Raw genomic sequence first — 12,164 nt, forward strand, 5'->3', positions numbered from 1 at the left:
TTTTTTCTCCACCAAAAAAGAGGGTAACACACCCTTTAGGGGGTGTTTGGTTCAAGGATTGTGGGATTCCCATAGAATGGGAATCCCATATTCCCATGTTTGGTTGGTCGGGAATCTCATTACCGGTAATGTTTTATTACTAATAGTAGATTTTTTTGGTATATTACCGGGAATGTCATTACCTCCCTTCCCTTAGGTATTGTAAAATTACCGGCGTTTTGGACTAAAATGCCCTTAAATTTTTATTTTTTTTCAAAAATATCATTCTTATGTCATTAAATAATAAAAATTCTACGAAGGTTAAATTACAAATTTATCCTTAAATTATTTTAGATTTACAAAAAAATTCTATAATTAAAATTTTATATGAAGTTCAGGGGTTAAAATTTTTTTTATCCTTTCATTAAACATTTTTTATATTTTTAATTTTGTAAAAATTATATAAATATATGAATTTAATTTTTTAAAGAAATATAAATATTTTATAATTTGTAATATTATACAAATATATAAGGATAATTTGGTTAAATATGCATTCCAATAATCTTTTATTCCTTTAACCAAACACGGTAATCTTACATTCATGCTAAACCAACCAAACACAAAATGTAACATTCCCAGTAATCCTATTCCCTGGTAATCTTTTATTCCCAGATAACCATATTTTATATATATTTTATATTAAAATATATAAATACTTAAATTAATGATATTTTATATATATTTAAAAATATATTTTGTTTTATATTAACTTATTAGATATATTTTTTATTAACTTAATTTAAAAAATATTTTTTTTATTTTAATTTAAAAATATATATTTATTCTTATCTTAGCTCAAATATATTTTATGGTTATTTAAATTTTAAAAATATTTTTATAACAATAAATATTCATAAATATATTTATAAATAAAAATGAAATATATTTTTTAAAAAATATTATTAAATAAGCATTTATACATTTTGATACAAAATATATAAAAAGTGTTGTAATTTATTTTAAAATAAATTAGTATATATAAAAAGTGTTGTAATTTATAAAATATTCATAAATATACATTTTGATACAAAATATATTAAAATAAACTAAAATAAATTAAATTTCAAAAAATAAGATAATAAATTAAATTCTAAAAAATAAGATGACATGTGACACCATTCGATTGGATGATTTAATTTATTAAAAATAAGACTAAATTAAAAGAATATATAAATAATAGGACCACATATGTAATTATATCAAAATATTTAACTTCCACGTCAACATTTCCTTCAATTGTTAAACGGGTAGTGGAATGACTACGATTAAATAGTTATGTGGTATGATTGACAAAATTGATAGATCAATGAAAATAATAAAAAGACTAAATAATTAGGTGATCAATGGTATAGTTTACCCTAAAAAACAGAATTCTTTAAAAGAAAAATAATCTGAATATTTTTTTGTAAATAGTTCCTATTATATATATAAAAAATATGAATCCATATACCGATTTCAGTGATTAAAATATTTTTTATTTTTGAAGTATCGAGTTAGAACATCACGTATGAAGGGATGTGAATGTTTAATGTCAAATGATTAAGAATTTTTTAACAAAAATTACCTTATATTCACATTAGACTGATGAAAAATAGAAAAAAAAAATGTGAATCTTTTTAATGATCTTAATAATGAAAGGAAAAATTATTTCTTAGAGAATACTGATTTGAGCAGTTGTATATGTTTTTGTTAATCAATAAGTTATTTTTATGAATTTTTATATAATTAAAATAATAATGTATTTTATTCGGGTATATGTTATAACTTTCTTAACAATTTTTACAGTGAATCTATATGAATTCCATCATAGACATAATAAAAGATAACAACTTGGCTCATTTTCTAGGCCAATGTCTAAATTTATAAAACATCTCTATTTAACTTCCTCAATTAGCTTTCCATGTTTAGACCATTAAGACATTGCAACCATCAGATCCTTAAAAAGAAGAAAGGAATTCTTCCGAACTAAATGCCAACTTTTAAGATGACGTCTTCTTCGTTGTTAACCGACAATCCATACTTGATAGTGTTCTACCCAACAAAGAGAGGAAAGAGATTGAAATCAAAACTCAGGCTATGTAAAGGAATTTCTAAGAACAAGCTGTAAGAATTGGTTGCTGCATGCGAGTCTCCACCTTGAAAACAGATAAAGATGGTTTTCGCTCCGGTTAATTATATACTGATGTCTATGTAGTGATCATAAGGTATATGAGGCCTTTTAGGTACTCTACGATTTCAGACCCGCCTAGCTTTGAACTTCCGAACACTCTGTCAACGAAAGTTATTGGAACCTGTAGACGGTAGAGAATCAAATCGATGTGATTGAGTTGGCTTAAAATTGAAACATGGGATGGGACAAAACCAAATAAAGTAAAGCATACGAGCAAACTCCAATGTAGATGAAAATGCAGGACAGAAGAGTCAAATGCGAAGAGTTAATAGTGGTTTCCATCACGGAATCCCATTGCGAGGGTATAGTACTCGAGGCCGATTTCTCATCTTGGGATTTTAAACTGAATTATACCAATTCGACTCTTACATACAAATGATAACGAAAGGCCCGAGTATCTGTCAGTTATTCATAAGACTGTTCAAGTAATGAAATGAAATTTACCTCTTCGATGTGATAGCCTTTTCTTGAAGCCCTAACAATCATCTCCATTTGAAATACGTATCCCTTGCTAACACAGGAGGAAATGACATCTTCGAGCACTGATTTCTTATAAAGCCTTCAAAAGAGGAGGAAAATGAAATGTTAGTAGGTCTAAAGATTGAACCTATAACAGCATGAGATAGACCATTTTCCGTAGATTAGTTCTCAGACCTGAAGGATCCAGTTAGGTCCGATACACAAGGCCACAAAAGAGTCTGTGCAAGAACATTGGCTCCCCTACTTGTTAACTTGCGCATCAGATTCCATCCATGCACCCCACCGCCTGTAACATACCGTGTTCCAGTAACTATGCTGGCACCAGTTTCCATCTGTTTCCTAAAAGATGTCGTGACCCCGCAGATTAGAAGGATTTGAGTAAACCAGGCATAATTACGAACCCAGGATTTCTTACTTGATGAAGCTTGGCAAGTATTTCGGCTGCAAAACAAAATCAAAGAATTAGATCGGTATAAATAGATACCGAAGACACTAGTTTTTTTACATTTATTATTTTTATTATTATTATTATTATTATTATTATTATTATTATTATTATTATTAATTACAAGCCCAAATCAAAGGCCTAACCAAAACCGGCCCAGACCCAAAAGAAAACCCTAAACCAATTTAGGGTTTCAGCTAGGGTTTTCAAACCCTAGCTCCCAGCCGCCGCTTCCAGTGAGTTCCAGCCGCCCCACGTCTACACTGCCGACGCCTCCACTTCCAGATGTCTAAGCCCGCCGTTGCCATGATGCCACGCCTCGAAGAAACCTCCAGAAGCACCACGAAGCCACACACGTTGAAGCCCTATGGTGAGTCACCACCATAGCTATGGTGACTCACCGAAGCTTCCCCTTTTGGACTGGTCCGATCCGAGCACTGTGGTGGCTATAAAAAGCCAACACCAAACCTGAAAAAAAGAGGACAGAAAGGAAGAATCAGAGAAAAACGGAGAGCAAAAATAAAAAAAAATAGAGACCAACTCACAACAACCAGCAATCAAACCGAGAAGAGAGAAGGAAGAGTTTACCTAACCGGAGAACCCCAAACGACACCTGAGAACCAAAAATACCGAAGGTATTTTCCTTAGATCTAGGAAAATCCATAACTTTTTAGGATAAAAGAAGGGTGAACTCGGGTTTAGGGTACTCGGATTTAGAGTTTGGGAAATTTTGGTATTCTCCGACCACCAATGACGGTGGCCGACGGTGAGGTTGGCGGTGGTGCACGACTGCCGCCCGATGACCGACTTCCCTCCGGTCAGGGAAGCTAGAGAGAAGCGAGAGAGAGTTTAAACTCTCTCAGTTTAGAGAGAGGAAAGAAATGAGAGCTGGCCCGAAGGGCCAGCCGTTGAGGGACTTAAATACCCCTCCCCGAACGACGCCGTTTTGGGGAGGGATCTGTCTGTAATTAATTAAAAGTTAAACCCTTTCCGCAGCCATCCTAATTTGTAATCCTTACATTTTAGTCACTAAATCAATTTATAATCCTTTTAATTCGGTTCTTTAATTTTAATTTTATTTATTTTAGTCTTTTATATTAAATAATATATTTAGGATAAATAACATATTTAGTCCTTTAATTTTAATAATTAATATTTTAAACCCCGAACAACATATTTCAATTTATTTTAATTTGATATATGAATTTTATATAATTTTAGTTTAGTCACTAAATTAATAAATAAGAAGAATAGCATGTTTAGTCACTCAAATTTTAAATAAATTATGAATTAGGTATTTAATTCTATTAAGTTACAATTTAGTCACTAATTTCAATTTTTATTTATTTTAAATATATAGTTTTAATTTTGTTCATTGTTTAGTTATATGTTAATTTTATATGTTTACTTTTAATTATTATTATTATTATTATTATTATTATTATTATTATAATTTAGCTATAAATATATATTTATACTATTTATTTTATTTATTAAAATCTTATTTAATTATTTTTAACTTATTTTAATCATGTTTTAATATTTATTTATTTTTCAATATTAAGAAAGGGCAGTCTTAAAATAACTGGATGTCGTTTTTCTGATATTTTTAAATAAATAAATATCCTATTTTATAAATTATATATTAATTATTTTTAATTATTTTTTTAATATCGAAGAAAAGAGCTGTCTTAAAGCACCTAGAAGCCATTTTCTGATATTTCTAAATAAATAAATATCTTATTTATATTAATATATTTTCATAAAATTATAAATTTGAAATAAAAAAGATTATAAATTAAATATATCTTTGAATTTTTAATTTCTAATAATAGAGAATTTATAATTAAAAAGTACCAATTTTGGGCGTTGTAGGGGTGCTAATCCTTCCCTAAACGTAACCGACCACAAATCCCTTTTTATTATTAAAAAGAATGAATTTTTGGTTAAAACGCAGATCAGTTTATCTTTTAATCGATGTTTTCTTAAAAACTCTTTTAAAGGATGATTTTTAGGTATTCGACTTACCTGATCCAAAATACCGGTGGCGACTCCCAAATTATTTATAAAAAAATCATTTATTCACATCATTTTTCCCGCCAAGTAAAAAATTCGTGCCCGGACGAAAACCGATTACGAAAGATACTAAACAGGCACTGAAGTGTTGTAAATGGATTTACGGTACAAGAGGCATGTAGAAACACAACATTGAACTTACATGATGTGATAGATCAGCGTCCATGATTACTACGAAGTTCCCAGATGCATGCTTCAAACCATGCACATAAGCCGTTCCTGAAACCAATACCAATTCAAAGGCTAGCTCCAGGTTACTCCCGAAAGGCAATAATTTTTCACTTACCCAATCCAAGCTTCTTAGCTCTAGGTCTCAATAACTGCATGATCAAGAGGAGAGAAGCAGATATTAGGATACGAATCGATTAGTGAAACCGACTGCATATGAATCAAATTCCGAAGGTATATTATCATGGAACTTACAATACGATCCTCCCCATATAGATCCTGCAGCTGTTTCAATACTTCTCGAGTACCATCAGGGCTACCATCATCCACGACAATTATTTCAAAATCTACATCCCTACATCAGGCATGGGAAGTTACAACAGCTTACATCCGAAGATGTCACGAGTCGGAGGAAAGGTTTTCTTAAAATGGCCAACCTATGTTGTTAGTGTTATGTGGTTACACTGCTACTCATTTTGACGAATATAAATCTATAACCAATCAACAAATGTTTTCCCTTCCATGGTGTCAATTCATTTTCAGTGAAAATTCAGTTTCCACACACACAATTCTTGTGAAATTCTAACATATATATATATAGGAATTTCAAAATTTACAAAGACAAATGGGATCATTGATTAAAAAGCCCAGAGGTTGAATTTCACACAGCTGGTAGAATTTTACTCTCAAGTTCTTTCCTTCCAACCAAACACAGTGTAAACGATTAATCTACATCCATCACACAATTCAAATCATTTCAAGAATAACAAAAACAATACTATAAAAAATTAGCTCGATGAGATTTAAGAAAAGCAATCGAATCTCGATTGGAGCACGCCAAAATACTTCGATGAAAGAGATTCAGGTGATAAGAGAAAGAAAAGGAGAAAAATTGGAGTTGTTAGGGACATACCGGAGATGTTTGAAGATGAGATAGACGATCAGAGCAATGTTGAGGCGCTCGTTATAAGTCGGTACTATTATACTGTACTTGTTCTTCGCAGCATCCATTTTCGTCGTCTCTCTAAAACCTTAAACTTTCTTAATTCCCGTTTTCTCCGATTATACCAGCAACGATCCTTGATCGATTTCGTCTTCAATTTGATAAATGGTGTTTTAATTTTGATTTTCCATTTTTCAACAACGCCTTACTTCGATTATATTGGGCTAAGAGAGCAAGAAAGAGGTATAAAACTCAATTGGGAGAAGGTCTTATATTAAAGCCCATCAAGCAGAACAATTTTAATTGGGCCGAAATCTAAACCGGAGTTGGGAATAGAAATGAGGAGTAATCAGCGAATAACCCAGTCTCATCACTAGGGTTTTGCGAGTTTCACAGAAGCAAATCAGGCGAGCGATAAACAATGAGTCGGAGTTTGGGCATACCGGTGAAGCTACTACACGAGTCGTCGGGTCACATCGTAACGGTGGAGCTAAAAAGTGGAGAGCTTTACAGAGGAAGCATGGTCGAGTGCGAGGATAACTGGAATTGCCAGCTCGAGAACATCACCTTCACTGCTAAAGTACCACATTTTCCCTTTCCCTTTATTTAGTTTGATTCGTTTATATTTATTTCGATCTGATGAATTCTGGGCGTAGGGTTTTGCTCTGTTAGTGATAAACCTTAAAATGAGAAAGGAATCTGGACTTGAGTTCATAAATGAGAAAGGAATAGGTCATTGAGTTCTGCTCGAATTCAACGATATAACTCGGCAATCACTTGCTGCTATATCGCACTCTTTCAGTTTTGATTAGTGGTGGTTGTGTATTCTAGTTTGTTTTTGTTTTCTATCCAGTATCCAGTTTAATCAAACTAAGGGCAAGTTCCTCTCGTTCCCATTTTCAGAAGTGCATAAACCTTTTTAAAGGCATTTTCCCATTTCCTTTGGCTCTAGCTTCTTTTCATCTTTACATTAGTTTGCAACTGAATTCGATGATGCTTTGGCTTGATTTCAGGATGGAAAGGTTTCACAGCTTGAGCATGTTTTCATTCGAGGCAGTAAAGTCAGGTACTGTCTGTCTCTCTCCCTCGCCTTTTGTTTTCAATGGGTTTCATAGGTGGTATTTGAGGGTTGTAGTGTGTGTTTTTGTTTAGATCCGTCAAGCTTTGTTTGAATATTAAAAGGAAACATATTGTGACAGGTTCATGGTTATACCGGATATGTTGAAGAATGCTCCTATGTTCAAACGCTTGGATGCTAAGATCAAGGTACACATACTTGCAAGTTTATTGTTTACCAACAGTATACGCCTTATAGGATATTTTCTGACTTCATTTTATAACTTCGTGAAGGGTAAGAGCTCTTCTCTTGGAGTTGGCAGAGGTAGAGCTGTTGCAATGCGAGCCAAAGTAAGATCATGTTACTTCCATCCTGTGATGAAGATGGAACTCATGCTTTTGTAAACCCTTAACTTCTGTCTGTGCATCATTTCTCAATCTCAAATGTCAACCTTTTCTGTTTTGCAGGCGCAAGCTGCTGGCCGTGGCACAACATCCGGCAGAGGTGCTGTGCCATCTATTCGTAGATAACTTGGTCTCATGATTTGCTTTCCGATCTCGTCTGTTAGGAGCAGCAGCATATTTTATGTAAGGATCCGTATTTGATGTAAACGTTGAAATTAGATAGATGTTAAGGTGCCTGGAACCAAATGTTGTGTTCAAATTGAAATACCAAATTCTATGACTTTTTTTTAACAAAGGCTTTCTGAACAAGATAAAACTCTTCTGTTTTCAGTTCTGATAGCTTGCATAGGCTCCATGATCTGAAACAAATAAAAGCTGGTTTCGCTGGAATACTTATTATTTCTCTGGAACACTTATACTTAATCATACAAAATCTCTGGGAAATAGAAAAGGAATCATCTCCGGAAAAGAGAGGAAAACCAAAGAAAAAAAGGCTTACTTCAAGGGACAAAAGCATGAGTAAGTATCATGTTCATGAGGTTGCTCAAATGCATCCCCATTCCCTGCTGGGGGGCCAGATTTGATCAATCAAGCAAATACTTCTATGTTGTGCTAGGATTTAGACTCCAAGAGAAAAGTTGCAGGTTCAATTTTTGCAGCGTAACCATACTTAGATGTACAGTAATTGCGGTATACGCATGTAAGTTTCCCTGCCCCTGCCTTCTGATGGAAAGTAACCATCATTCTTGAGCAATCCCTACACCATCAAAACAAGAATTATCAGGAGTAAGCTTTTAACTGTGAACAAGGGAACTCCACTGTAATTTCAGAAGGGGAGATAAGTGCACTTTACATAAGTTGCTCTTCGGAGTAGTTAGCATACCACTCACTGGTCTTGCTCCAATACTTTAACCCACTATAGTACACTGCGCAGTGAAAATAGCAGCAGCAGCTAATAAAGGTGGATATTTAAGCATTTCACACTCAACTAGGCAAAGCTCAATCATGAAGAACGACAGAAGCTCAAGCTGGTTCAAAGTCACATTTAAAGCCTTCTCAGATTAATGACAATGTTGGAAGACAAGCAAAATGACTATGTTTTGTTGTCACAAACATTCCTGTGGGATTGAGCAGCTTTGAGAAATCTTCTCATAAATACGTAAGGAGTTGGAAAAGATAGGTTGAATTGTAAAGAATTGATCTTCAATTTCTCCTGCAAATGAATATATATATATATATATATATGTATGTATCATTCCCCTATTACATATGGATTCAATATATTATAAAACACAGTTTAATCTCACTAACCATGTCAAGCACTTCTTTCCTGTTGTAAGCCTTGTCAGAAATCAGAATCAGATCCTCTACAACCGAACTGAAACTTCTTCATATTTGCAGGCAAGAAGCATGGCTGTTATTCCGACCAGCTGAAGTTTCTTCCTCGTTACTTGATGAACCGATAAAAATTTATCGATTGTATTGACCGTCAGATATAGGGTCTCTTCCATCAGCTCAAATTTACAATGAGCCTATCAATTCATTGATGTAATTTTGAATTATTACCGAATTCATCTCATAACAAGGAGCAATGCCAATTAAACATTTCGTTTACCTCTATCAGCCAGTCAATGAGTATAGCTCTCATCCTCTCGTTAATGTCGGATTGTTGTGCCATATAATTTGTAGGAACACTACCAATACACTGCAAAAACTAACGAAAATTTCGAGAAAATGAACGAAAAGAAAATTATTTAACTACTCAATTGAGCATGAAATCACCTCTGCTTTCCTGTAGAACTTGTATAAATCATCAATGTACTCGACAACTGCAAGAGGATTGTTTTTATCATAGTTGTCGATGTCCAGAAACTCTTCATCAATATCTTCCATTTCAACGTCCTGCAAATGGAAGCAAAGCATCAATGCCTTTCGAACAAAAATCATGATACAAATCGATTGATGAGTCAGTAAAGGGAGGTGTCCGATACCATACGGTCAATATCCTCCAACATTGCTTCGACGTGTTGCTTAAACATTGGTAAATCAGATTCATTACCAGACTCGGGGTCATCATCTAAATCTGTTATAGTGCGATCATCAGATTCATTTGGAACTGGCTCTGGCGGGACTGATTTCTTTATTAACTGTAAGAGAAACTAATCATTAACATCAAAATTTGAATAATAACCATAAAATATTATTGTAAATTTGGTACCTGGGGTTTGATTTGCTGCTTTTTAGCCATCTCGGCAGCAAACTTCCTGATAAGAAGAATCTTTACCAAAAAAAGGACAGAAGAATATGCTATTTCCTTATGGAAACCAAAACTAACATCACAAAACATAAAGAAAATTTTACTGTGTCTTGATTACAAATTCATGTTTCTTGCTGCTGAGAAAGAGAAATGCAGAACTATTTTCAATTAAAATGAAAGTTTCATTTTTGGACAACTAAAGAATTCCAAGATAAACTCCTCATTTACATCATTTATTAAAATCCCATTCAGGAATCACAGACAAAGCCAACGATAGCAAACTGGGGCGAAAGAATTTAAGAAATTACACACTCGGACAAAGGTCTCTTTTTGACAGCACAAGGGAAAGGTGGAGCTCCAACTAAGTCTCGATTAACTGGGCCCAACGTCTCGATTCTGCCCGGTCGCCGCCACGAACTTCCCGCCTCTGCCAGCTCGCAAACCCCCTTTTATTTGAAATTAAAAAGAAAATAAATTTCTTTAAAACTTAACATCTTGAAGAATCCCCTTTTATTTAAACATCAAATTGGGTTAACAGAAAAATGGGGTTTCATTAGTCACCTTGAAGATGAGAGGGCCCGATGACTCCAGGATTGTTCTCGTCTGATCCAGCCATATTTCCCGTATCTACAAACAACGAATATATACAATAAGAATCCCCAAATTATGGTCGTCAAAATCAAGACACATCGACCAAGACTAAAGCAATTCTTTTCTTTTAAAAGACTAAAGAAAGGAAGATCAATAAATCATCTTCAATAAGAAAACAGTAAAAAAAGAACCTGTAACAATAACAATTTTCCTCGTTGATTTTCGAACCCCAAATAAAAAACTTCGTCTCCTTTAACGTTCTCTTAACGGAAGAAAGGGAAAAATGAAATTAAAAAGAGAGATTACTCAAGTTTGGTATTTGAAAGTGGACATCAACGAGTGATCTCTCACTCGCTCGCTTTTTATTTTCTTTCTACCGTTCAGGATTTTGGGTTTGTTTCTGTTCTTTTTATTCTTCTACACGAAGGGGCCAAATTAAGTAGAGACAGAGAGGCGGAACTTCTCTACTTCAAATCTAACGGCTAGTTAATTGAAGGAAAGGTCGCAACGCTTAATCTTAAGGGTAAAGTGCACAAATGCTATATAAACTATGTTAAAATATCCTTTTGACCACTGAACTTTCAAATATTATAAAATTATCATAAAAAATTTTATTCGATTACGGAATGGTGATCCGCTGTTAGCTGTTGTTTACTGTCATCTAGTTAAATATTTTAAATTTATTTTTCATCAAATCTAAGTTATCATTTAAAGATCAAATTGATAAGTCGATGATTACATTTATGGAAGGACTTAATTAAAAGATACAGATAATTTGAAGATTCATTTAAAATATTTTTAAAGTTTAGAAATCTAGAATCTGAATTATAGAGGGCATCTAATTCAAATATCTCTAAAAATATAATAAGATGGAAATAATCAAAGTCGACAATAAAACTTATAACCTTAGATAATCAACCCTTTGTTTATCAAAGAAATTTTGATTGATCCATTTATTATGTTTAAATTTGTGATTTAGTTCATATATTTTAATTTTATATGATTTGATAATGGTTTTCTGTAATCTTGTTAGTTAGTCCAAATAGCTAGACTTGTTAATTATTTCAGTTAAAATGCAAACATGGTTAATTTCTTAAAAACGTCCATAATTCAAACAAAAAAGAAAGGGGAAGAAGAAAGATTTATGTTAGCATGATGAGTTAGATGAGATGCTTTTAAGAAGAAGAAAAAAACCTTTGTTAGGACCTTAATCAGAATAACTAATGATACTATAAAAGTAGAAATATCAAATTAATCAGATTAAAGCACAAAGACACGTGGAAAAAAGTGTACAAGGACTAAATTCCACGTTTGAACATATTATAGGGATTAAAACTATAACTTGACCTTATCTATTTAAACTTTATATGGGAGGATGAGATCCACTTATATGCTGCAAAAATTTATTAGTTTTACACTAATTTACAACCATTTAACTAAAAGAAATCAATAGTAGAGACTATATATATAAATTGGTATCTAAATTTGACTTCATGGTTTAAATAAGTTCGAAAAAATCATTTATCACTAA

The 12,164-nt window shown here is 32.9% G+C and overlaps 2 protein-coding genes, 1 long non-coding RNA gene and 1 pseudogene across 3 annotated transcripts; 1 reads left to right on the top strand and 3 right to left on the bottom strand.

Moving 5' to 3' along the window:
* Positions 1-1,897: 1,897 nt before the first annotated feature.
* LOC120157225 (dolichol-phosphate mannosyltransferase subunit 1-like) lies at positions 1,898-6,506 on the bottom strand. The gene is made up of 9 exons (XM_039168436.1): positions 6,295-6,506; positions 5,637-5,736; positions 5,500-5,533; positions 5,356-5,432; positions 3,108-3,133; positions 2,867-3,031; positions 2,657-2,771; positions 2,201-2,333; positions 1,898-2,154 (listed from the first exon to the last, which is right to left on the bottom strand). Exons 1-8 carry the CDS (start codon positions 6,390-6,392, stop codon positions 2,229-2,231), a joined length of 720 nt encoding a protein of 239 aa, XP_039024367.1. The 5' UTR covers positions 6,393-6,506; the 3' UTR covers positions 1,898-2,154; positions 2,201-2,228.
* A 125-nt stretch (positions 6,507-6,631) lies between these two features.
* Positions 6,632-8,061, top strand: LOC120153838 (small nuclear ribonucleoprotein SmD3b-like). Its single transcript, XM_039165712.1, has 5 exons — positions 6,632-6,904; positions 7,338-7,390; positions 7,524-7,590; positions 7,675-7,731; positions 7,849-8,061. Exons 1-5 carry the CDS (start codon positions 6,746-6,748, stop codon positions 7,909-7,911), a joined length of 399 nt encoding a protein of 132 aa, XP_039021643.1. The 5' UTR covers positions 6,632-6,745; the 3' UTR covers positions 7,912-8,061.
* A 270-nt stretch (positions 8,062-8,331) lies between these two features.
* Positions 8,332-10,168, bottom strand: LOC120152675 (annotated as a pseudogene).
* Positions 10,169-10,372: 204 nt separating this feature from the next.
* Positions 10,373-11,019, bottom strand: LOC120153849. The gene is made up of 3 exons (XR_005518824.1): positions 10,825-11,019; positions 10,604-10,669; positions 10,373-10,488 (listed from the first exon to the last, which is right to left on the bottom strand). It is a non-coding gene; the product is annotated as an uncharacterized LOC120153849 (long non-coding RNA).
* Positions 11,020-12,164: the final 1,145 nt, after the last annotated feature.

Source organism: Hibiscus syriacus, unplaced genomic scaffold (genome assembly GCF_006381635.1).
Source record: "Hibiscus syriacus cultivar Baekdansim isolate YM2019G1 unplaced genomic scaffold, ASM638163v2 tig00002840_pilon, whole genome shotgun sequence".
Taxonomy (NCBI): Eukaryota; Viridiplantae; Streptophyta; class Magnoliopsida; order Malvales; family Malvaceae; genus Hibiscus; species Hibiscus syriacus.